Source organism: Camponotus floridanus, unplaced genomic scaffold (genome assembly GCF_003227725.1).
Source record: "Camponotus floridanus strain SB8 unplaced genomic scaffold, Cflo_v7.5 scaffold45, whole genome shotgun sequence".
Taxonomy (NCBI): domain Eukaryota; kingdom Metazoa; phylum Arthropoda; class Insecta; order Hymenoptera; family Formicidae; genus Camponotus; species Camponotus floridanus.
This window is the reverse complement of record NW_020229603.1, coordinates 15,014-42,979: the sequence shown is the minus strand read 5'-3', so window position 1 is coordinate 42,979 and position 27,966 is coordinate 15,014. Positions and strand designations below refer to the sequence as shown.

Genomic DNA, 27,966 nt, shown 5'->3' with positions numbered 1-27,966 from the left:
GCATTACGTTCGCCAGTCCGCGAGTTGGCACGACGGTAGTGCGTTCGACGCTTTTGACGCGCTCGATAACGCTCGGTATCTTTTTTTTCCTTTTCTTTAATTTTTTTTTAATTACATTTTCGCCCGAAACAACATTCGGTTTGTCGAACATAAAATTAGCACTTGCAATTTCGGAGAGGCTGAAGAGGTTTTCGTATTTGAATTTTTTCGCGACGCGTCAAGATCCTACAGAATCGCTGATATCCCGTCGTGCCGATCCTTTCGACTCCCTTCGTTCTTCCTTGTCCCGTAGTCGCCTGAAAGTTGAGAGAACAGTCAAGAACGGTGAGCAGCCAGAAAAAGAGGGAGAGATAGAGACAGAAGAAGAAGGAAAGAAGGCTACTTTCGCTTACGTCGAAGTGTCACGAAGATTGTAGTGTGTGTTACGGTTTTTGGACCAACGTTGACCAATTCGTACGCGATCTTCCGATAGTAAGTATTGTGAGGGATTTTTTCTTGATACGATTAAAAAGAAATTTTTATTTTTTCAATTCTGATTTCTCGCAGCGGCGAATAATAGTATTAATAATATTAATAATATTAAATGATAACATGATAATAAATGTGATAAAGTAATGGTATAATAATGATTTTTTTTAAATATTAGAGTTATTATAAATAGAATTAAAAGTTTTTATCATAATATTAATATAATAATGTAATCATTTTTTCATAAGTTATCTTTTATATTATGCAATTTTTCATATGAGAATAAATATAATAATTTATTATTTGTCGAATAATTTGTATATCGAATAAAAATTATTAAAATCTATCGTTTTTCTTGAAGAAGGGAATTGTCTATAAATAAATTATTCGTCGTTGAGGAAATCGGGATTAGTTCAATTTCGATGTGTTTCATTTTTGATGCGAAGAGTGTGTATTACACGGATCAATCATCTATTTATGACATCGAAATTGTTGATTTCGATCTTAGCAGCAAATGAAAAATTTTATTGATATTTGGGTTTTGCGAGATCGGAAATTAAATTAAATTATTGATGAGCACGAGTCCTATGATAGTTGGAGCACTGTCTGTGTCCGTGATTTCAATTATTTCCTCAGTTATCGATTGATTGTTTGCCTCAGTTCACTTGCTCGAATGCATACGAAATACCGTCTCCTTCCTTTCTTCTTTCCTTCCTTCCTTTCTTCCTTTTTATTTGTCTTCTTTTATGAATCACCTCAAGCGCTTGATTTGACTTCGATTCACGTTCCACTCGTTCGCAACAGACTATGAGAGCATTTAATGAACGTATTTATAGTCGTTAGGCTATCCTTATATACCGAGGAAAGCCTTGAGTCAACGTTTCACGATGCAACCTGCGTTCCTCTACGTTCATTTTGTTTTGCGATTAGCAAAACGGGATGATCGTTTACACAATATTGCAACAACAAGTCGAAAGCTTCCATGATCGTTATGATATTCCCCGTAGCTTCCTGTCACCATTATTTTTTTGTCATTATTAAAGACAAAAAGTCGACAATATTTGTAAACCTCAGTTTCATACTTTTCATTATGTGATATTTTAATTTTTCTCTTTAGACACTTGAATTTTCTTATTATTCTTTATTTTTATCTTCTTATTATTTATTATTTATTTTTATTTATTTTTATTTATTTTTTATTTTGAGAAGTTTTTTGCCCTAGTAAAGAACGGTCTTTCATACCTTTTATCGTTGGTGGTTTCTACAGATAAGGCGTTCGTGATAAGTAGATAGATAAATTGTAACATGTGTTTCTTTAATGTCGAATGAAAGCACTTACTTACTACTTAATATCCGAAGCTTTAATTCTCTTTTCTTTTTTTTCCTCCTTTCTATCATTTATTTATTATCTCCTTGTCAGATATGTATTCTATCTACTAAAAATAATATGTGCTTGAACCACATTGATCATATCTTTCATTTTGGAGATTTATACGAGCCGACCGTTTCGAAATAAAATAATCACGTTTCAGCTACAAAATCACGTAGTCGTGAATATATATCATGTTATTCTACGTTACATAATGTAACAATGGTGTAGTATGATTAATTGTCGCACGATACGCGATACGTAACACGCAATGTTGTGTTATTATCCGTGGATGTTCCGAGACTGAGATTCCAACATTGTTTCTTGCACGATATTATTCATAATAAAAAACTTTCGCGGACAAAACGATATATCTCTTCCTACAAAATTTATGAGATTTAATTATTTCTTTGATATCAATTTTTTTCTTACATATAAAATTTTTGGAACTCTTATCATATACGATATTTAAAAAAAACAGCTCATTTTATAAATTCAATTTCTTGCATTTAAAAATTTATTGTCATGCTTAAGTTATTGTGTAATTACCGGTGACGAAAGATTGTAAATATTTATTTTTTCGCGCATATAATTTCGCGATAAACGCAAATATTTTTAAATCTAATCCAAATGTCTAATCCAACTAATCCATTTAATCCACTTTATGACCGTCATTTATCGTGTTTATTTATCAAATAATGAAGATGATCAGTATAAAATGATACATAATGAGTATAATTTGAACGAATAGTTTTATCTTGACATTTGTATTCGTATACTTATTTAATCTTTGTAGACAGAAGAGAATCATCAATTCATATGCATACACATAAGTATCCATCTTATATATTTAACTTATATTTAACTATAGTCATTAAAAAATGCGAAATCTATAAAGTAAAATCAATAATTATTTATATAGTTAACATCAATAATTAATATCAATAGTTATTTATATATCTCATTAAGAATATACGAAATCGCAAAATAAAATTAGTATGTTATTTAGAGACTAATCTAACAATAAGTATAATGACACAACTGGATCAAAAAGTAATGTGAATTTGATTAATGAAAATAACCTTGCTTATGTAAAAATTAAAAAATAAGTGTCGATAATTAAAGATTAAATTAAACATTACTAGAAAAAAGAGAAATAACATTAAAATATATAATTCAAATAGCGTATGCAGGAGTTAGTTTGCACAAACGAAATGTTATTTTAATGTTACGTCAAATTTGATAAAAAAATGATTATCGTAGAAAGATTTATTTTAAAAGTAATTTTTTACAAATTAAAAAAATAATTACATATGATATTATGATATTATGGTGCAATCTGAAAATTAATGTTATATGTATATATGTACATATGTAAATTTTGTTATCGACATCGTGATATTTGCCAGGCGATTATGTTAATTATGTCAATTATGTGAATTATGTGAATTATGTGAATTATGTGAATTATTTCATTTTTTGATATGATGAATTTTATTATTTTTAATGATTCTCGATTTTAATAATATAATACTTATCAATATTTATTTCCTCTCAGCCAATTTTTACACGTTGAAAGGGGTGATGTTTAGCATCTTACGTTTTGATATATTAAGAAATATTTGCAGACACGTAAATAAATCGATGTGTGGCAGAATCGGTAAAGAAAAAAGAAAAAGAAAACAAATTGCCTCAACCGAGTATTTATTTGTGTAGGTGTATATTAATATTTAACGAAAAGGAGAAAGGATGTAGAATTTTTCTTCAGCTCCCATAAGTGTGAAATAATTTTCCCATATTTTTTTCAAGATCTTTCATTCTCGTTACAGATGATTAGAGCTAGTTTCAAACGAAATAGAACATAACGAAATATTACCAATAAAATTACGGCGCCTAATAATCAGTGTACGACTAATAAATATTACAGGTACATAGATAGCAAGATACATTTTTTCAATGGTTTATTTTTTCTAATTACGCTCTTTAATTATCTCCTTTTCTAATTACGCTCTTTAATTATCTCTCTATATATTTTGAAGATGCGAATAATCATCTATATATATTCTTATAATTTTCTTAACATATCATTTTAAAACAATTTTTTTTACAATTATAAATAATTATATTTTTTGCGCATTTACATATAAATTACACGTATAAATTATACGTAGTATAAATTTATAGTATAATTTATACGTGTAATTTATATGTATGTTATACAAAATTATATCATTAAAGATATTATCATTTTAAATCTAAAGGTACATTATCATTTTAAATCACCATATCATGTGTAACTGTTTAGGCAAAAAATACGCATGTAAATGAAATTGCGCAAAAATAATTAAATAATTAGCCAGCGTTATTCTACCATTGGAATGATATGGCGGTTTTGCGGAATCCTGTGTAAACCGAGTAAACTAGTTTCTGCTTAACTAACCGGCCACTGTATACAGTAACGCAATCGGTAAAAGCTGTTGTATAATCCATACGCATGATGCAAAAAGAACACGCGCCACGCACTTTTTATACAGTCTTGAACAAGCGCGTAGCTATCGATCTTGGATCGATTCACTTGCTCAATATCGACGATCATTGATCCATCCATCGATGCGTCCGTCAGCTGAATTTCGACTAAATATCCCGCAACAAGCCCGAGGATCTCGCAGCGCGGCCACATTGTCAGCTTGTCAGCTGGCTCGTGGCAGCGCGCGCCAACTTATTCTACCTATTACGTGAAACGTGCCGTTGCGACACGATCGGCAAATTTTCTGACAGAGATCGAAACGAGTCCTGCTTTCTCCCGAATTTTTCAACAGGTCTGGCCGCGCGGGATCGCGCGCACGCGCTCATGTGCGGATGTGCCCGTGTATTTTTCTCGTGTACGAAATTCGCGATCTCATGCCCCGCCGACTTCGTCATTAACGTCGGGGTTTCATTAATAAATGAAAGTCGCGCGCGATTTGCACATACCGGGCGGGCAAAGTCCACCGCGTTCGCCGATCGACCAAGGCCGGAATGTCCGTTTTCGTTTTGCATTCGTGCGCACTCGTTCAACGAACCTATTACTTTGCTGCTCTCATTACGCGCGACACGCGTGTGTCTTTGGCTTGTCGTGTTTATCTTGCCGCCTGATGATCGTATCGCGAGCCTTTTACATGAAAGAGACATTATGTTCAAAGATATACGATTCCGAGACGACTAGATTTTCCGATAAGTCGAAAGCTACCGCGTAATTGCAAATTTCATGATAATTTAATCACGATTAAATCACCTTGCAGTCCTGGGATTGAAATCATTTGCAATTTTCTTTTTTTTTTAAATGTGACAATTGCGAGATCTGACGTTTCTCGATGTAAGCCTGCACGTATGATCGAACGTAATAGAACTGTTAGATTTATCGAGGATCTCTCGAAAGGTTGCTGATAACAGGTTTCGACTGTTTTCATTCGCGGCAGCCCATCGACGACGTTGAGGAAGGACTTTAATATGGCGCTTATATAAGGGGATTCTCTCCCTGCCTTCCTCTACTTCTCGCCCGCATCTCTTTCTCTTTCTCTCTCTTTCTCTCTGTCTCTCCCCGCGCCGCCATTAATGCATTACAGCGACTCTCGGCAAGTTACAACTTCATGCAGCTATGCACTTTCCCCGCGCTGCTTGCTGCAGCTCCGCTGAGGCTGCTGGCCGATCGTTCGATGTGAGATTGTTTGCGAAAAAAATCGATCTCCTCGATCTGGACCCTTTGTTTCCTCTCTTGTACCTGGAGAATATTTGAGAATTCGAAACGTTACGTGTAAAAGCACACGGAAACAAAAATGATCGAAGGTCGACTTGCGAGATTTAGGATCCGCTTTCTCGCTTCTCGGTTACATCATCGACCTTACCCGTTTCGTGATCCGCTCATCATCCGCGGGTGAAATAACCCGATGCAATACAGTGTGTTCTAAAATTCGCGTGTATTATCTCTCTAGCGCGAGTGAAATTTTTTTTTTAATTTATTTAAAGCCGCGACTTTCCTTTTTTAATGTGTCGAAATAACGACAGTCTCTCCAATTACAAGTGAATTTATGAGTACTCTGCGTATATAACGTAACGGATATACATAACGCACGCGATCAGTTTGAAGTAAATGTGTATGAATAGGTGTGATTGTTGCAATATTCTCTTAAATCGGGCCAAGTGATATTGCGACTAATCGTTTTAAAGAATCGCAAAGATACATACAGCTTGAAAATAAATAAATTTTAATGGGCCTTAAATAATGTAACAATTGAAATAATATAACAGTATTGGCTAATTAACATATTCCGAAATTATTAATGTTATAGAATATGGCAAGTTTATGTCGATTATAACGTTGTTGTTGCGAAAATACAATCTGGATAATTTATGTTGTCCATTTTCGAAGAATTTTTATTTTTTTGTACATTATTTATCATGGAGAATAATACTATTATTATTATTTATCATCAGAGACATTTTAATGAAAAACACATAACGATATTATTAATTGCATATTTGTAAAACAGAGTTTTTCGTGAACTTGGACATAATTAATCTATATATATATTCAATCTTCGATATATGTAATATTAAATATATATTTAAAATATATTATCCATTGCAATGGATTAAATTTTAAATTTTCCATTAAGTTCGCAGAATGTAATTTCATTATTTTTCGAATAGAACATGACCTCGAGAAAATGGAGTATAATTACTGTATACCCAAGAATGTGTTTCAATTTTCTTTCAGAATTACACCTTTCTGAAGCTAGACGTTATATAGATGAAGCTTTTTAAACTACAGTTTGTGTACGAATAACTGAAATCATCAAATGATTCATATCATATAATATAATATATTAATACAAAATATATTAATGTAATATATTAATATATTAATATATTAAAACGCCCGGAGATGGATAATTTTGTAATATGATGATTAAATATGATGATTAAATGTGATGATTTCAATTATTCGTATACAAATTGTAGTTTAAAAAGCTTCACCCATGTAACGTTTGCATATCTTCACTGACAGGTGTAATTTTCAAAGAAAATTGGAGCCCGTACCTGGGGTTAGAGTAATTATACTCCATTTCCTCGAGTTCATATTCCATTCGAACAATAAGGAATTCAAATTATATTCTGTGAATTTAAAGCTAAAAATCTAAAATTTAATTCATTAGCAAAAGACAATATATCTTAAATATATATTTAATATTACACATATATATATATATATATATATATCGAAGATTAAATATATTTCGATTTATGTAAGTTCAGAAAAATTCCTGCTATTAAACACTCGATGTAAAATTCATTGCTGCTTCAAGCCATCAGTTTAAATAATGCAGATGACGGACAGAACAATCTTACACTTGTGTAATTATTACATTATTAAATTCTTTGATATCTCTCGTAGTCGTAGTAACGTGAAGATTTCTTATTTTTTTGCCTTCAAAGTTAACGATTATTTTTCTTCTCATTCTAATAATCATTCTCACAACTTGATGATATTTCGTAGCGTCTCTCCTTTGGGATCAGAGGTACGCGACTGCAATTTTGTTGTGCAACTTTAGAAGAAATGGCAAAGGCCACTTCTTCTCGGATCATTAGAACGTCATTTCTTCACGAACGTCTTGTCTATAATGGCAAGTTCTCTTCGAAAAGCAGCCGCAAATACTTACAAGTAAAATAAACAGTTTTTGTATCACGCTTCTCTCTATGAGTATCGCCAAAATTATCACCAGACTTAACGTTATCTCTCACTAACCGTCAAATTACCTCTTGACTCGTACAAGAGTCACGAATACCCGTTTCCTCACGAAATCGCCGCGACCTTGTCCCGGTCTCATCATCCCGGCCTTATCGTACGCACGTGCAGCTTCGTGTTATATATACGTTAATGCACGTATCCGCATTGTGCATACTCGTGATCCACATTCGAGGACAGTCGCAGCAGCCGCTTAATTTCAGATAAAGCGAGATTAAAATGACATCCAATTAGACAATTAGACATTGATCCCTCGATTATGTTGTATAACAGGCTGTAAAAAAAGAAAAAAAAGCGGAAAACAAATTTATCGGTTTTTATAATATTGAAGGTATCTTGCATAATTCGCAGTATTTACTTACATAAATATGAGCCGAGAAGATAAGTATTTGAGAAGTGCATAAATATCGAGAGAGGTACAACGTTCACATTCGACACTTCGCGTTCTTAACGGATGAGATCCGCATCCATTCCCACGTTCGTCGTATATTAATTCATATTCCGTTTTCGATATCACATTTAAATCCAAGTTGGTCTGCAAAACCGGTTATCTAATTTTTTCGGTTTTTCCGATTATACTCTTTGCGATTGAGAGAGACAATCTTTTCTAATATTATATAGAAAATATTACGATGAATAAATCCTTCATCTTTACTTATTTTCTACATTACGTATAAAATGTACTACTATTCTACACTTATCTAAAATGACTATTATTAAATTTATATAATATTTTCTATTTTTTTTTTAAGTTTGTAGGACTTAATCTTTAGGATAATAATAAATGTTTTTATTCTATTCTGAACATTTTTTCCTAGTCGATCGAAATTTAGATCGATAAGGAGAGAGGAGAGGGGAGAAGATGCGAACAAAAATAAATTATAGATGTGGTTGACCGGCGTTTAGCATAAATCACTGATCATGAGTCGCAACAAACTTTCCATGCATAACTGAGGCTGTTCGAGGTCACCGCGCATTAAATTTACGTCATTCGTGCATTTCTTATTCGATTGAATACAATAAGAAGCTCTTTATTGTAATAAAAGCCAAATAGCTATTAATTACATTACTTAAAGCTTTTTGCATACATACTTCATTAAATATATATACACAGGGAATCAGGGCAATTTCTTCTCAAAAAAGCTCTTGTAGCTTATCTCGAGAGCTTTTCGAAACATCACAATAAAGTATTTTTTCATCGAGTACTTTGCGAGTTATGAGGCTTGAAATAATCTCTTAATTTTACATAAACCATAAAATATCTAGTAAAATATTCATTTTTCAATTATCTTACCTTAATACTTTTATGTACAAAATAATGAGAGCAATCAATTGATGTAAAGAAAACACATAATTGTTTCGAAAAGAAAAAATATAATTGTTAATTGCAAATTACATATTTTTTCTTCGAAACAATATATATGGTTATATGGGTATATGGTTATTATTATATATATTATATGTTTTCTTTACATCAATTGATTCCTCTTTATTATTTTGTACATAAAAGTAACATAATCGAAAAATAAATATTTTATTAGATATTTTATGGTTTATGTAAAATTAAGAGATTATTTCAATTTAAGAGATTATTTCTCATAACTCGAAAAGTACTCAATGAAAAAATACTTTAACTGTACTGCAAGTTATGTAGAATATCTTGTATTTTGTCAGTCCTTGTAGTTTCCCAATCTTCTTATGTAAACGTGGTGAATTACACCGAAGGCGAAAATTACTATGGTGTTATTATTAAAATTTTGGCTGAATGGCATTGAACAGCTGCCAAAATTTATACAATTAATGAGCCTCTTCCTCAATCGAAGACACGTGTCCCTGAATGTTACCTCGAAAAGAAAGGACCTTGAGAGACCTTGAAAATCACGCTTTGTCTTTGTTAGCAGAGCGCTATGAATAGTTGATGTTGCGATTAAGAAATCCGTTTCGATTAAAATTTATCAATTTTGATCTTGCTCATATTTAATCATGGCATCTTATCAATGCTTTAATATTTGCATAATCTTGCGCGAAAAAAAATGTTCGGAATGATTTATTATCACGATTGTGATACTTCGTTTCATCGTCACGTATTGTTCTTATTTATTATATATCTTAATTCTTCATGTACAGTTTATAAAGTATGCATTTTTAATTCTTTTGCTAAAATTTGTTTTTTTTTACTGTGTTTTTTTTACTGTAATCGAGAAATCACAGTAATCAGTATTCAAAATGATTTATCGTCACGAGTGTGATAATACTTTTTCTTCGTTATTGTCACATATGTTTTTTTATTTATTGTTTTTCATTTTTCGATGTTTGTATTGTTTATACACGTAAAAAATGTGTGTGATTTTTTTATAAAACAACTTTTAAATTCCTTTGCTAAAATTGACTTCTGGGCTATAATCAAAATGATTTATCGTCAGGAGTGTGATAATATTTTTTTTTCGTTATTGTCACATATGTTTTTTTTATTTATCGTTTTTCATTTTTCGATGTTTGTATTGTTTATACACGTAAAAAATGTGTGTGATTTTTTTATAAAACAATTTTAAATTCCTTTGTTAAAATTTATTTTTTCTGAGCCATAATCAGATAAACAATTATAATAATTAGTTAAGAGATGACGGTTTCGACACGCTCTTGTCGATGATTGCATGTATCTTTTATTACGTGTCGATAATTTAATAATAAGATATGTCGATTACGGCGAGGAAAAAAAGAAATGCCTTGCCGAAATACAATTTACAAATACGTGCCATCTTGACGATTTCTCATAATAATAAAGAAAATCATGCATTCATAATAATAAAGAAAATCATTCACTGCACTCAAATTTATTTTTTTTTCAAAAATAACACTGTGTGGGAAAAGAGATGTAGTAATAAATTAAAATTTATTATATTTTTCTATAAATTTTTTTTACGTTAGAAATGCAAACTGACCATGATTTGAAGAATTTTATCATTTCTTTTTTTTATTATTTATTATTGATAGGAATTATTGATTTCGGATATTATTTTCGGCAATAATATAATTTTTTGAAATTTTTGCGAAATTAAGCAAAGATTAAACATTTAAGATTCACTTACAATAGTTACATAGGTGCGAAATTTTTCAATTTTCGATCCTTCAAGATCGCATCAGTGTTTCAAGAATCGTGGAGAAGAACGGCGTTTCCTCTCTCATTTCAGACTCCAGCGTTCGCAGTTCAAGAGAAAGTACGCGATGTTTACACCCTGTCTAAACGAGAAATACATTGTTGTCGAAGACGTAACCGCACGATAGTGGGATCGCGATAAAGTGTCACCATGTTCGCTCGCGTTTATAATTTCCCCAATTCCGCCTTCTTTTTTCCGGTAATAGATTATATTGCATGCTATCAGTTGGACTTGCGTCTTATATATTTCCTTTTTTCTTTATTTTTTTTTCATCTACCACCGCGATCTCTTCATCCCAATCGTTATGCAATTGCATCGCATAATATGAGAATTCACAAGAGTTTCATTTGCACTTTCCGTCGTTCCATGAATTCCTAGGTAACGAAATAATTTAACATTTATTAGTCGTATTATATATATATATATATATATATATATATATATATGCATCGACGAAGTATAAAATTATGAAATTTGATTATGCGGCATGTTTCTATGGTGAATTATTTATAAAATTGATAATGTACATGTTATACCTCATACATGTTTAACCTCGCATTACGTATTTTTATATCTTTGCAATTTGTAATCGTTGCAATTACACATTTTTTAAATATATATATAAATTACAAATGCAAATAACAAAGGTGAGGTATTTAATATGTATATTATCGTTTTTACAAGTAATTCCACATTAATCTAAGAAAAGCAGAGAGACAGAGATATATGCAGAGGAAAATTATTATTTTACATTTCCGCGTATATCTAAGTATTAGCTTTTTTTACAGCATTGCATCAAGAATTTAAGTATTGATATCTTAGAATGAGAAGCGGAGATAATTTGTATGATTGCTCGCTAATAAAAAACTAAAATGCGAAGTAAAAGAAAATATAAAAGGACTATAATACGATGTATTTTATTCGCATCAGAAATATATTATCGTTTTTATTAGATAATTGTGCAATTAATGCTAAAAAATGAGAAAAGGAGACATGTTTATGATGAAAATAAGAACTTGTTATGCAACTAATTTATATTTACATATGCATGTATATGCAAGGTGTCAGGGCAATCTCTTTCCAAAAAAAAACTCTTGTAACTCGAGAACTTTTCTAAATACTACTATAATAAAGTATTTTTTTATTGAGAATTTTTCGAGTTATGAGGCTTGAAATAATCTCTTAATTTTACATAAACCATAAAATATCTAGTAAAATATTAATTTTTCGATTATCTTACCTTAATACTTTTATGTACAAAATAATGAAAGAGGAATCAATTAGTGTAAGGAAAATACATAATTGCTTCGAAGAAAAAATATGTAATTTGCAATTAACAATTACGTATTTTTTTTTTCGAAACAATTATGTGTTTTATTTACACCAATTGATTTCTCTCATTATTTTGTACATAAAAGTATTAAGGTAAGATAATCGAAAAATGAATATTTTACTAGATATTTTATGATTTATATAAAATTAAGAGATTATTTCAAGCCTCATAACTTGAAAAGTACTCGATGAAAAAATACTTTATTATAGTGTTTCGAAAAGATAAGCTCTCGAGATAAGCTACAGGAGCATTTTTGGGAAGAAATTGCCCTGACTCCCTGCATAAATGCATGTATAAATACACATATAGAAAGTATTTTGATCAAGCAGGGGGAGAGATGCTGCAATGAAATTTCATAATTTTGCACTTTGTCGAGAGCCAACTGTGGGTTCATTATATCGAAGCCGTAATCTGCAACAGTCGTCGATCCGGCACTTTTCTCCGGCGCGCTGGACAGTGACAGCACGCGACCGCAATTTCTCGGAGTGTCAACGACGACGGCATGCCGGGTCTGCGATAGACCTTTCTCTATTCTCTCTCTTTCTTTCTTTTTCTTTCTGCTCTCCTCTTTCTCCCTCTCTCTCTCTCTCTCTCTCTCTCTTTGCGTCTTTGCCATCTTTCTTCGTTCCGTTACTCAAGCGCGCGAGTTACTATTACTTAAGTGCACCGGCTGGTTGCGTCGTATATAATAGGTATACTTGCACTTTCAGCCTGCCGCATCAAGCAGTACCGCATGCGTCTAACTTTGACAAATCGCGCAGACATGACGAGAATATTATTCTTATATCTAATAACGTAAAGCGTGGTCAATTTGAAGCAAGCATAAACAACGAAAAAAATATGTCCCGGGAGTTTAACTCGATTTTTTTCGAATGTTCTTGCAATTACTATCATTCTTCGTGTCTAAATAAAATGTTATTTTTTATATCTAAATTCAAAGCTTGTAGAAGAAAAAAGGACAAATATTACACAAACGATTCTCTTGGAAAGATTCAAATTTTGCAATCACTGATACTTTTTCATCGCTGCCATTCTTGAATCGAAAGAAGAGGTAAAGAGTTTTTTCTGTCATGCGAATTAAATTGAAGTAATGTGTGGGGCCTGAATTCCTGAAATCCGTTACTGGCGTGAGGTATGTTTGTTAACTTTCCTGCGGTTCTCGTTTAACGCAGCTGATTCCACGGGACGTATCAACGACGACGATTCGGGCTTTAAAAACACTTTCACGACCGGCGTCCATAAGATTGGACGCGTTCCAGTGGGCGCAGCTACTGGCATCGTCATCGTCATCGCCGTCGTCATTACCGTCGTTGTCGTCGACGATGTTGTATCACGTCCCGATTTAGCCCTTCGGGCTGATGCGTTACGCGAACTCATTATGCTGCCCCGCGATTATCGTAAAAATCATTATGCAACCAGTAGATAGCATCCTGCCGTTTATTTGCGCAAGTAGATAAAATCGAGGCGACCTCGCCACTTCGTCGCTGTTCCTATAAGAAATACTATCGTTGTAGATATACCTGAGCAGAGGTATTTTTGTAATTACAAAAAAAAATATATTTTTTTAAACACATGTGTGCTACATTTCAGTATAGCACACATATCGATCAAAAAAATTGCATTACTCCCCAGAAAACACAAATAAATGAATAAATTTTTTTTTCTGCTCCAAGAGCTGTTTTGCTCGTGTTCATAAAATCATTAAAGCATGTAGTAATAAATAAATGATAATTAAAATATAATTCGATGATATTGATATATGTTTTTGTTTATTAAAGTAACGATCTCCTTATTTCTATAAGTGATGCGATTCTTTTAATCGATGATATCGTATATATCGATTATTAAAGTATCGATTAAGATTCGAGGAAGACGGATTTTTATAAGCGATAATATAAAATATATATGGCTTCGTGAAATTGTTATCATCGCTTTACAATTTTATCTTGAATTATAAATAAACGCAGGCAGGTGCGTCTTATAGGCTAAATAAAGATACTGACCTATGTGTAGAGCGCAATGTTCTCTATCGCGAAAATGAAACGCGAGGAAAATAAATGAGGCCTCTCGCGAATTTATTCATCGAGCAAATTCACTTTGACATATGAATAAATTTTTCCGCATTCCCGGACCTTTTTTCTCATTTAATTTCAACAAGGCGTTATCACTTAACATTATTCGGTGGATGTGCAGGCACAATACATTGAGCATTTACAATATATTTAGCTTGAATGAGATCAATGGACACTAAATGCGAGATAATGAAAAAAAGAGAATGAGATAAAGAAAAAAAATTTCAAATGCTAATCACGACTCGTTCGAGATAATTACAGTACGGAAAAAATGCGAATGTTTGTAAAATATACTCCTGGACAAAATTAACGATTAAAATTTAATAATTTTTTTCCACTTTTTCTTTAAAAGCTGATATTTAAATTTTAACGAAAAATTTTAAAGAAAAAGTGAAAACAAAAATTATGCGTTAATTTGGTCCAGAAGTATGTTCGAATAAAATATATAGGTCGCATATTAATCGATAAAAAATTGTTGTTGCTGCCAAACTGCTGGATACGGACCGTACCATAAATCATTACACGAGATTGCTAAGGTATTAATATTAAGTATGGGCTTGTGCAAAAAATGCTCGTTCTCTCGATTTTTCTTTCTTTCTTCGATTAGATTAGATGATGATTTCAGGTAGACGGTGACAAACGGCACGCACACATGCTTGCGCAGGTGCGACCGATTTCTTGCGTAACGCACATACAACAGACACGCATATATACGATCCGGCCCGTTTTCTGTGCCGTCGCGCGGCTCTGTTATAATGTATACAGTTTTCGCAACATAATCCCGGCGGTATTTCGCTTGCTCGGCGCGTTTTCGGCTTTTCGTTTTGCAAGCAGGCAAAACATCCAAAGCCGACGATCGCTCGAGAGGACCTCCATTCGTTCTCGACCTGGATCCTTTTCTCCTTGCTCTTCGCAATCCTCTGAAAAATTCATTTTTTTACGCCCGCGAGACGACCACGCAAAAATATATCATTAATCATGGTCAGTTTGTTATGACTCTCAGAATGACTCTCACCGACACTCAAGGAGTTCTGAATCGGAAATGGTACTTAAAACTATACGTGTTGTACATACATATGTAATTTATACGATAAATAATATCTATAAAATAGATATCTTATCAATAATTAATTGTGAAAATCGAAATCTTCTTTAGATTTGGAGACGGTTTCTCTTCTCATTTCTCACTTCATATAAAATTCGTACAAGGCGAAAGGAATGAGATCAATGGTTATTTATTTAAAATTAATGCAAGAATTTTGCTCATGAAATTTAACAGGTTATTGAATGGTACAAACGAGCAGTAGGTTACTCGGCAACTTGTAATTAATGTCGTTCTCTGTCTCGAAATTTCTCCGTAGAAATCGAAATAATATATTTTTTTTATAAAATGTTATGGAGTGTTATACACGTTTAATCTTTTTTATTAAAATGTTATGGAGCGTTATACAAGTTTAATCTTTAGTTTTATACTAAAATTATTTTTCACAAATTATTTTTTAATCTGTAGTTTCACAGTTGCCTTTTACAAGAATATGAAGAAATGTTTCCAAATCCAAGATTTTCACGCATATATTAACTATCCAATTAGCGTCGATCGATTAATTTAAGCTTGTTTCACACTTCAATTTTATCAAGCAATTTTTTTAATTCTTATCATTTTACAAAGTATAATAGTTCAAGTATATAATTTTTTTTACTTTTTTATGAAACAGGCTAAATAAATATAATTGATAGTTTTGCACAGGTAGAACATATGCAACATAATTGTCATATAATAATAAAATTATTATAGTTTCCATTTATTTAATGATTTTTAAAATTTGATATTTTTTAATCGAAAAGTCATCATTTTGTCATATTTAATCCACAAGCTTAATTGACTGATATATTATGTTTAATATATATACATATATATATATATATATATATATATATATATTATATTATATTAAATACAGATATTGTGTCAATCTCGGATTGGTAAGAGTTCAGAATTGGAAAGCATTAGTGATTTCAGGATTGCGAGGAGAAATGCACGATACAGTGTCGAGCAAAACTGTGTTGTTTGTGTATTCGTAGGAGCACTCGTCCTCTCCTGAGTCGCGAAAGAATTAAAATTCAATCGTGTTGTATACGAACGAACGGGCGTGTTTGGTATAATGGTTCAAGGCCACTCTGTCGTTTCATGGTCGAATCCGATGAATTGCGCGATGGCGTTGTGTCCAATTGTGTCGCGTAATCGTTTTCGCGAAGGAAAAATTTGATAGCTATAAAATAATGATCGTCCTCAGAATTCGATGGTTTGAATAGCTTAAGGTCTGCCATCGAGAGAGAGCATATGATTTGAACAAAATATGTATTTGTCATCATGTAACTAATAAAACAGCAGATCAATAAATTCTATATACACGTTTTAATTAATTGAGGAGAAAAGAGGGAACTTTATATATTCGACCAATTTTTATTTATTTTATTTTTATTATACATATCAGATTTTTAATAAAAAAGATAAATATTGTTTAAAAGGATTCGGAATATCGTTATGTCTATATGAGTCTTAATGTCACGTTATCTTGTAGAATTAACATTTGTTTGACAGCTTTCTTTGATTAATTCAAGAATTCATTGTTTGACAGTTTTCTTTGATTATAATTTGAGAATTCATTATTTTGCTTTTCAGAAAAGATCGCCGAGGGAGTGATAGACTTCGTTCCAGATTTCCAAAGTAGACCTCAGGATAGCTCTCTGGCATCATGTCGATTATAATGCAATACATAGACCGGTTCCATGATATGTTGGATAAACATGCAGGTGAGTCTAAGCAGTAAGCAAAACGCATACATGTTTCTTTACATACCGGCTAATAATTTGATTGATAATAACACAGAACACGGAAAAATTCAAATCTATCGTGTCTAGAAACATGCATGGTGACATCATCGACATGTTATAATTGACGATTACGTAGTAGTGCGATCATTTCAAGAGCTGCGTGATACATGAATGTTTTGCGGTATATTTTTTTGGATTTTTTAACTTGGATATGATTAACTTTTGAAAAAAGAAACAATAAATAACGCGCGATAGTATTAAAATTATCGTTATATTTCGTTAAATTTTGTTTAATAGCTGTTGAATAATTTCGCGGAATGTATTGTTAATCTCGTATTATGTCTCTTTAATTCATTCTTGCTTCTTTACGGTTATTTATGAGATTTATAGATTGTAGAATAGTTTTTTGTGTAACTAAAGTTTTTGTAATTTCAATTTTACATCTCAATATATGATCACATTTAAATAATTAATAAAGTTTTGTTCGTTGATTTAAATTGCGTTAAAAATTCGTACGGATTCTTTACAGTTTGTGAATTGATATATTAATAGGATCTCTTCGGAAGCCATAAATATTTAAAGAGGAACTATATTTTTGACTTTTATCCCGCGGACGTGTGTGTGTTTTATGCCTTATTACAATTCTCTAAATATATACATATATTCCATGGAAATTGGTGAATTCATAAAAATATTTTTTACGTCAAAAAATCTTGCATTGCGAGAAGTAGAGCAGACCGATCAAAAAGAGGATCGTGTTTCTGAGACTATTATTATCCCATTTCGAAAACAATAAAAACATTATTATGATAGTGATTGAATTCACAAAATTAGTAAAGTAATTAATAATTCTCTATTCCATACGAATAACGTGCTGTCAAAGTATGTTTTATCGCAGTTTTTTTTTAATTAGCCGATTTTAATTTTTTTGTAATTAGCCAATTTTTCGAGAAAAATCCGATATCTTATGATTACAATTTTTATTGATGCGATTAATCTAATCGCTTGGTCGTTTACTTAATTAAAGAGAACAACTCTTTTATATTCTTATCGATATATATTAATTGATATTCGCTCAGAATACAAAATATACGCGCAACAGTGTGTACATTAAAACAATGAAATTAAAATATTTATAATTTAAAATTATTTTATTGACATGTAACTTAATTAAAGAGAACAACTACTTTTGTATTCTTATTGAGATATATTAATTGATATTTGCTCAGAATACAAAATATACGCGCAACAGCATGTACACTAAAATAAATTAAAATATTTATAAATTAAAATTATTTCATTAACATATGGGAATCTCAATTCAAAGTTAAGTATTTATTTCACTGATAATTTCAATGTGAAAAGCACGAATTTGTTGCATGTATAATGAATTTGCAATCGTTGTAATATTAATAAAGAAAAAATTAATGTTTTGAAATAAAACATACACGTTTTTTTCCTGCAAAGAGCACATAATTTTTCATAAATATATTTTTTTTATTTCTATTTTTTTTTAAATTGCTGAACAAAGTTACTGATTATACAGATATATATCCCTTTTCTTATAAGAATAATTATTTCATAAGAATAATATTTCCATTTACAGATAATACAAGCAATTTTTCTTAGTTACATAATTACATAATTATGTAAATTTTTCATGTATAAACACTAAAATATTTTCCGACATATGTAAATGCATTATAATTCTTATTCGTATGTATTTTCCCAAAAGAATTTACATAATCTCTTGTGCGTTTACATAAATGAAACCGAACATATTTACTGGTTTTTATTCGTTTCGATCATCAATTCGTTGATTTTCGTTTGACAAGAAGTTTTAAGGAACTAATCTCCATGCAGCGCAAATATGTACCAATCTACGTCACAGGAAAAGCAAGGGCAGGTGATTGAACCGTCGAAGGACGAGAATAGCGCATGAGTGAAAAAGGAATGACTTGCGCCAGACATCACATGAAAGGACGTCATGTGAATGCCTGGAGTCCTTCGAGGTGATGGTATCCAAGGACAAGGCAATAATTTTTACCGCCGTTAAATCATGATCACTAGATCACGTCCGTTGCGGGCGAGAAAGAAGGATATCGCTCACGGTCATATCCGCATATTTGTTGTACATCGCGGTTACTTTGTTGCTACCATAAAACCAAAGAGATTTATTTTTGCGCGATTGCTTCTGAAAAGTAGCAAGAAACACCAAATAACATAAATTTGATAATTCAATATTGATTAAATAAAGGATGAAGTCGTATCAATTCCTCTTTTTAATGATATGATTATTATATAAAATATTCCCTTGGTGGTAGACAAAATAATGTGAACACCTGAAAAATAAATACTATATTTGTTCAATAAGGTATTGAACTACCATTTGCTTTTAATATAGCTTCAATTCTCCTTGGAATAGAACCATGCAATTTTTGAATAGTTTCTAGTAGGATATTGTTCTATTCTTCTATCAAATAATTATCACTTTTTAAGATAATAACGTACTCATAGCTAGAAAAGATCAATCTTGATTTGAATTAAAATGAACTTCAACATCTTTTTTGACTAGTACGATTTAAGTATCATCGAATCATGGGCAATTTTGGAAAAGAGAATGAGAAGCTGATTTTCTCTTCCAATATTTCTGAAGCAATTGACAGATATTTCGATAAAAGAATGGGACAGTATTCCACTGGACTATTCAAAAATTGCATGATTCTCTATTCCAAGGAAAATTGAAGCTGTATTAGAGACAAATAATGGCCTAACATCTTATTAATTAACAAATATAAAATATTCTTCAGGTGTTCACATTATTTTGTCTATCCCATGTATGCACTAATATAATCATAATTGTACGCAGTTTGAATCTTTCTCGTGTATCTTGTTTGATGTGTCCATTTGAAAAATTATAATTGCATTAAACGAGATGGCGTATCGCTAATTTTCGATTTTTTTAAGAGGTGAATGAAATTTCCACTCTCGTGAATTGCTTTGATGTTTTTTTATAGATACAAGGACGACTGATTGGTTGCTGATGAGTTCACCTTTTCCCACGCTGTTCATTTGCATTACTTATGTCTACGTTGTCAAAACATTGGGTCCGAAGCTTATGGAGAACCGAAAACCTTTCCAGCTTAAGAATACTCTGGTAGTCTACAACCTGTTTCAAGTGATCTTCTCCGCGTGGCTGTTTTATGAGGTGAGAATCCGATATTTGCTCTCGTAATACAAGCTGTCATGAAAAAACAGACATTGAAGAAAATGTTTATCCAATGTAAAGCAATTTTTTCAGGAGACAAAGAGTTGAAGATTATTCCTGTTTTTCATTTCAGCGGTTCTTCGTCCTTCTGTATTTTTTATTATGCAAATATATTTCGTATAATCTAAGATATTCACATTTTAGAAATAGTAGAAACAAATGGGAGAATCTTTTTAAAAAATGTGAATCAGTATAAAATTCGAATATAAAATTTCGTTTTTGAAATTTAAAACTTTTCAATTATTCATAAATTCTGGATTTCTGCAATTCATGCAGCTTCGGATTTTTCAAATCATCATTGAGTCTCGAAATCATCGATACTCATCGCGACACGGTTGAAAACGAATGATAATGATCTCAAGGTATAGCACGTTATTATTTAACTGATGATTTCATGATCTTTCCGTGTCCGCAGCCACTGGAACGCGAAGCGAACTTAACAAAAACTTTCTATTTTACAGTCGCGACAAACAATTTGATTGTTTGCAACCAATATATTTGTCATTAGTGCATTCCTGATTAAACTTATGCGTTTTCTGAAACCAATTTTTTAAATATAATATAATATCTAGTAAAAAAAGCAAGTTTTTCAATAAATTTATCGCAAATTCGCGAACGAATGGCAATTGGAGAATGCGCCAATGACAAAGTTATGTAAAAGCACGATTGTACGTTTCTTTTGCAACGTATAGTGTCTGATGGGCGGATGGTGGGACCAGTATAGTTTTCGCTGTCAACCGGTGGATTATTCTAACAGCCCCACCGCGATAAGGGTAAGTGCGTGTCAAGTGCTGGTAGTTAAAAGTCTGTAATTTAGTTGATACTGTTACGAGACAAATCTCCCATATTTCAACGAGACGACAATTTCAACTATGATCATGGAATTGAATCGATTTATTCACCGATATATATATATATATAGTCTTGACAGATTATCACCAAGCTGTGGAACCGCTGATATATATCTTGGGATTACTCATTATTGCAACTGTATGATTTTGTCTGAAAGGAAGCCCGAACTTTCTCTGTCCGAAAGGAGGCTTTGACTGCAAGGGCGAATAAATGATGCAGAGGCGTGCGATTAGGCGCGGAAGAGCTTACGCTTGCCTGTTCATTTCGCATAAAGAACCTTCGGCATGTCCTTCGAGCGCCTCGATACACCTTTCGCAAGCTTAGAATAGCTTCGCTATTCCTGTATATCAACGAAAATTGGGCAGCTGTCAATCGGATGTGTTGAATATGTATTGCATCTTGTTGTAAAGTAGTTGCAATTGCAGAGCTATTTTTTTGTTAGAATCATCACATGTGATGATTTTAACAAAAAATCATTCTCTAATTATTCTTTAACCGAAATCTAAAATATTCAATTTTTTAGAATACATATAAAAAAATCGGAATAATTTTTCTTTCTCTCTTCTAATTGCGACTGCTTTTTGATAGAAGGTGCGACATTTGTAAAGCATATATGTTAGAGCATAGTTCTTTTAGTTAGGCTTACGCAACACTACTTTATATACCTTTCCTTCTAATCTTGATTCCCTTGATTGATCGGCGAATGGCCTCTGGGCGAATGTGGTTGCAGATAGGGATATCCGGCTGGCTGACTGGAGACTATTCTCTAAGGTGTCAACCTGTAGACTACAGCGACAGACCTGAAGTACTAAGGGTGGGTTATGTGTTTATGTGATTAACAGAATCATCCTTTCTCATTTTATAATGTTATTTTTTTTCTTCCTATATAGTGTGTCTAATTTCACACTACTGATTAATTTAAAAAAATTAACTCGAAATTTCGACGAAAAAAAAAGGGCAACATCATGCTTATGAATGTGAATTTTTTTTTATATTTTATGTGTTAAACTTTTTTTCTGATATATAAATTAATAATTATCTTTTCCTTTGAAGGATTATTTAAAGAACTTTTTCTCTTTTGTCAAGAATTTGATTAATTTTCTGTAAGTGATCAATGTGACCGGTTCTGTATTACTTCGATAGGCACTGTATTCACTGTAGTCTATATATGTATATTTAAGTATATGTATATTTATATTTATATATGTATCTTTATATATATATATATATATATATATATATATATATATATATATTAAAGAAAAGCTAAAACCTCGTCAGGTAATGGTCATATTTAGTAGAACTTGTTATATGTAGAGTATCTTTATCGAACTAAACTGTAGTTAATCGCCTGTGTAATTAACACTATTTAACACATATGTTGCGACGAGAAATACTGCGTCTTTTAAAAGCAGTAACGAGCACGCTATAAGGCTATGTAGGCACCTCTCATTCATGCATCATCGCATTACATTAATTCCTGTCATTGTACCACACATTATACTGAGACGCACTCCGTTGTTAATGACGGTTATTCTTTCACGGACTCTCGAATGTACCAATGTATGACGATATATATTATGTCGATATGTTCTTGCACATGTTCTTTTTACATATCTGCAAACACTATCTGAAAATTACTTTTTAAAGGTCCTAAAAAGTCTACATATATACATTCAATGTTTCTATTTTCATCCTATTTACATTCATGTGATAATTATCAATACACGTTTAATCGATTAAGAAACTATTTTTTTTTTTTCAAATCTAACACGTGTAGTGTCTCTAAATGAAACTAATTCTAATTTACTTGTATATCATAAATGTTTAAGGACCTTTTAAGTGTATACATAACAGAGATCAAATTTTAATCCGGTTCAGGAATATAAAAGAAATTTGGAAATATTATTTTTGAGGATAAAATTTGTCGAATATAGAAAATAAAGTGAAAAAGAATTTTGTACATAAATTTGAGATAGAAAAGGAGCAATTGAGAATGCCCTCCTAATTGATGTTTCAAAATCGCAGATGGTCTACGCAAGCTGGTGGTATTACTTCTCGAAATTTACCGAATTCATGGACACGGTACGTATATTTTAAATATTTCTTTTTATATATCAAAATATATTTAATTTTAATCTTCATGTGCTGATTATGTGTATCTTTTCAGATTTTCTTTGTGCTGAGAAAGAAAAACAATCATGTGTCTACATTGCATGTGATTCATCATGGTTGTATGCCTATGTCGGTATGGTTTGGTGTCAAGTTTACACCCGGTAGGTAAAAAGAATTGTTTATCAAAATTCCTTATGTATTTATTTAACTTGCTTGATTTTGCAAAACTAATTTATGTCAATGTCATCGCACAATCTTTTGCGTTGTATTCTAGAGAGCTGAGTCTTTCTTCATGTATATACAAATGCATTTGTATGGTTGCAATGGTTGTTACGAAACCTCATGCAAGTCACGCTGATTACGCTCTTTAAAAAATTAGAACAAAATAACTGTTTTTTCTTCATATTTTATACCATCTTTAAATTATTTATTATTATTTTAAATTATTTACTATTATTAATTATTTTTAAATTATTTAATTATTATTTTAGTATTCATTATACAACACATAGAAGTATAAATATGTTTTTCAAACGGAAGTTTTTTTTGAGAGAATTTGAACATGTTTCCTTCTTTAATTTTAAATAATCGTGTGATAAACTCATTTTCATAAGCTAGTATCATTTAAAAAAAAACTCAATATAAATATTTCTTTCGTAATAGCAATAATGATATTCTTCTTTTATAATAGCACCGAGCAATATGGTAATTAAATTTCATAAAAAAGATTGACTCATACTTTTTTATAACAATTAATTTATAAATAATCTTAGAAATACGCGCGACATCTCTTCTCTTATAATTTTTTATAATATTGTCTCCGATAAACGGTAAACCAGAAGTAGGCAAAGATTTTTATGTTAATTTTTGCTAATGTGCTTGATCTTTCAGGTGGCCACTCGACTTTCTTCGGTTTATTAAACACTTTTGTCCACATCGTGATGTATACGTATTATCTTCTGGCGGCGATGGGTCCAAAGGTACAACCATACCTGTGGTGGAAGAAGTATCTGACTGCATTCCAGATGCTACAGTTCATCGCCATCATGGTTCACGCCTTCCAATTGCTCTTCATCGAGTGCAACTATCCGAAGGCGTTTGTCTGGTGGATCGGTCTGCACGCCGTCATGTTTCTCTTCCTATTCAAAGAGTTCTACCAACAGAGCTATCAGCAAAAGAGGCCTGGCAAATCGAATATGGTGATAAACGGCATCGCCAAGGATGATCAATCGAAGGATAAATACGCGAATGGCGTCGCTAACGGCGTTTCCAATGGCATCTCCAATGGCATCGTCAATGGCGGGGCAAATGGCGTTGCGAATGGCAATATCGCTAACGGCGTTGCCAACGGTTCCTCACCTAGAAGGAGGGATGCTGCCGACTATTATGTGAAAGGCGAAAGCTTAGCGACCGAGCTCAGCCTCCGAAAATCGTTCGCGAATGTCGAGTGACTTTCGAGCGAACGCTTAGCCTAGTCGATCTTCTCTCGCCACGCGACGCCGTGTTTTTCCGCGGAATTATCGAAAGATCCAACGGGCTTTCTTTTATCTCTTCCTTTCTTTCTCTCCTTTTCTTTTTCTTTATCCTTAATCTGCCAATATTATTATATATTATGCGAAGGATCGAAGGACTCATCGAGATCGACGCATCTTTATGTAAAAAAAAAAAGTACAAAATTGCGTCGCACGCTTTCGGCTCGCGGTATACAAACATTGATATTTACGAACGCGTGGCAACTCTCTAGCTAATTTTAGCTAAAATCGCACGCAATCGTAATTCCGTAACTGTTGCAAAAGGACGCTCGGACGGATCGTATCTTCATGCTCCTATGAGTATAAGAAACGAACGGTTTTTTTTTTAATGACGGTATCAAAATGCGAAATGTTGAGCAAAGCAAATGAATAAACCTGCGATTTGAACCCACACAGCATGCATATCCAAAAGATGTCCAGAAGGTATCCAGAAAATATCTTTGGGCGATTAGACATTTTCAGGATGTCCTGTCTTTTGGACATAGAATGCTATATGGAAAAAAGCTTTGATGATAATATACGTTATTCTCGAGTAAATGATTCGGTATTGATAATTAACTAATGTTCACGAGCATTGGAAAAAAAGAGAGTTGTTTATTTAAAAAATAAATATAAATTTAATTACACGAAAGATCTTCGTAATCTTTGCATATTCGGAATAAATTGATTTTTTATGAACAAAGTGATGACGCTTATTCGGAACAAATTGATTTTTTATGAACAAAGTGATGACGCTTATTCGGAACAGATTGATTTTTTATGAATAAAGTAATGACAATTGATTTTGTTTTGAACAAAGTAATCTTTTATCTTTCTGGGAATCACGGTAGTTATAAATCGGTCAATAAATCATTGCATTGACATTTCTTATCCGTCGTTTTCGCAATAGGAAATACTTAATGATCATTTTTGCGGAATGCAATATCGGAAAGTGCATTCCTTCTAGCTTGATAAAAATAAATTCTGACATAATAGAAGAAATTACATGAATAACGGTAAATTACAATAGTTATATTTTGACGTAGTATGTTAAATATTTTTTTTCATTTACATTTCGATTGCGTAGAGACACGCGTAGAATTTGCGCACGTTTTGTCGAAAAAGTCTAATGATCTTAATCGAGTCGGATGAGACGAGTGGATTTTAATGTAAGATTTTTCGACTTTATCAGTACAAAAGGACCGCTATAGATCGGAGTGCGAGAAATATACGTTGTGATAAAAGTCGTTGAACATCCGATTTTATTCGTTACAATTTTACGGTAATGCTATGTGCATTATTGTCTTGTCAAAGTTATTAAACTCTTACTCTCTTTCTTTCTCTCGCTATTACGTAAATTCTAAAAATTTTACTTTTTATATATTACACACAATAGTTATAGTATATTCATAATTCAAGATATGATTGAATAAAATTTAATATTGAAATTTTATACTTTATATAATATTATGAATTAATTTCTTTTTAATTAAAACGATTCATAATGAATTAATCTAAATTTATTCAATCGAATCATAAATCCTCAAAAATATGAACGTTAGAGTTAAATAGGAGTAGGGATATGATCGCGTCGACACGAGCGTATCTTGAAGACAGGCGTGCTTTTGCTCAATATTTAAAGCCCAAAAACATCGGTTCGAAATATCAGTAACCGACTTCTGTGATCGTGTACGTCGACTCGCGAGAGAGACTCGACCCTTTTTTTTTCTTTTTCCTTCTTCGTGCGCCCAGTAGTCGACGTCCGGTTCTGGTATCGCGACGCCTATCGCGGATCATTCGTCATCTCGGTTGTCACTATTTAACGCGTGTGAATACGCGAAGCGTTAGATTTTCCTGCTACGATCGTTAATTCTTCGACTTATGTATTGAGAATCTCTTCAGGAGAATAAGACGAACTCTTAGAATAAGATTACAATCGATAAATCGTTAAATTATATAAAAAATGAATATGAAATTAAAAAAAATATAAATATTTCTTTTGCAATGTTGAATAAATCTCTCAAAGATTGGATATGATTGAAAACGGGTGAAAAATTATCGGTTCTTTTAAGCCCTCCTAAATAGAAGTCGAAGAATGAACACAATCGAAATGGCAGGCATTTCTTGTTCGCTTCGCGCATTTCATATATAATACATCTTGTACATATAGGTAAGTTAGTTTTATATTATATTAAAAGAGAAGTTCGAGGTGCAACGATCGCCAAGCTACACTTCGTGCTATCGAAATAAAAAAAATCGAATTGAGGGGTCAAAGTGCTAATTTATATAAATCCACATGCGCGTATGTATAAGAAGCGAAAACTGTATAAAATCGCAATAGGATAGAATTATAGAGTTGCGGCTACGTACATAAGAAAAAAAAAACAAAAACGTGTCAAAGAAATGACTTGAGGTTTCGATTCTTCTTAAACCTCCAGTCTGATTACTGCCCTTTCTTCGAATCTTATAATTTGAATAATATAGATGTGTATAATTGAAGAGCTTATTTTTATATACAAAGCCTTGATTTATTATATTTTCTTCCCTTTCATAAACAAATAGAAATGTATCACTTACTAAACAGATTTTATATCATTTATTATCAAAAGATTAATTCCTTTGTTATCTAAATTGATAGTAAGCTCTTCGATTGCGATCTATTTGCAATAATTTTTTACATATACTGTACGTGAGCGTCCATGCGACTGTCTAAATTTGCCGTTTTTAAAGTTTGTAAAATACCATCGTTGAATTCTTTTATATTAAATATCGGCCGTAAAATGATCGCTGTAGCGATAATGGATATTAAATACATATGCATGGTACAAAAAAAAATATACGTGAACAATCCAACGAATTCTCTCCCACTCGGCCGAGAGCTTGAAGTTGTTTTGTTGCAAGTGCTCGTCGAGATGGGATACGTCGAAAGCGATTTATGGGCCAATCTCATGAGAGAGTGATCTGTGACAATTCCAAGTGCTCTTACATTGAGAGAACTTTTACATTTTATTGTAACAAAAATTAATCGCACAATTGGTTAATTACATGTATTACATGATGTATTTTTGTGAAAAATATAAGTCTATTTACTATTCCTGTATCCTGTATTCACATTGGTAATGCCATTTTTTTCTCATGCTGTTAAGCACTATAATTAAAATTTGCAAATTATTTTTATCAATCATATTTCGTGCAAAATT

At 32.0% G+C, this 27,966-nt stretch overlaps 1 protein-coding gene across 3 annotated transcripts; it reads left to right on the top strand.

Moving 5' to 3' along the window:
- Positions 1 to 27,873, top strand: LOC105255192 (elongation of very long chain fatty acids protein AAEL008004). 3 transcript variants are annotated; one of them, XM_011264322.3, is made up of 8 exons: positions 1 to 471; positions 16,869 to 16,999; positions 20,038 to 20,228; positions 20,981 to 21,061; positions 21,871 to 21,954; positions 23,169 to 23,225; positions 23,311 to 23,416; positions 24,147 to 27,873. In XM_011264322.3, exons 2-8 carry the CDS (start codon positions 16,942 to 16,944, stop codon positions 24,704 to 24,706), a joined length of 1,137 nt encoding a protein of 378 aa, XP_011262624.1. In that variant the 5' UTR covers positions 1 to 471; positions 16,869 to 16,941; the 3' UTR covers positions 24,707 to 27,873. The 3 variants fall into 3 exon arrangements, with proteins under 3 accessions (XP_011262624.1, XP_011262625.1, XP_011262626.1); XM_011264323.3 differs by lacking the exon at positions 20,981 to 21,061; XM_011264324.3 differs by lacking the exon at positions 21,871 to 21,954.
- Positions 27,874 to 27,966: the final 93 nt, after the last annotated feature.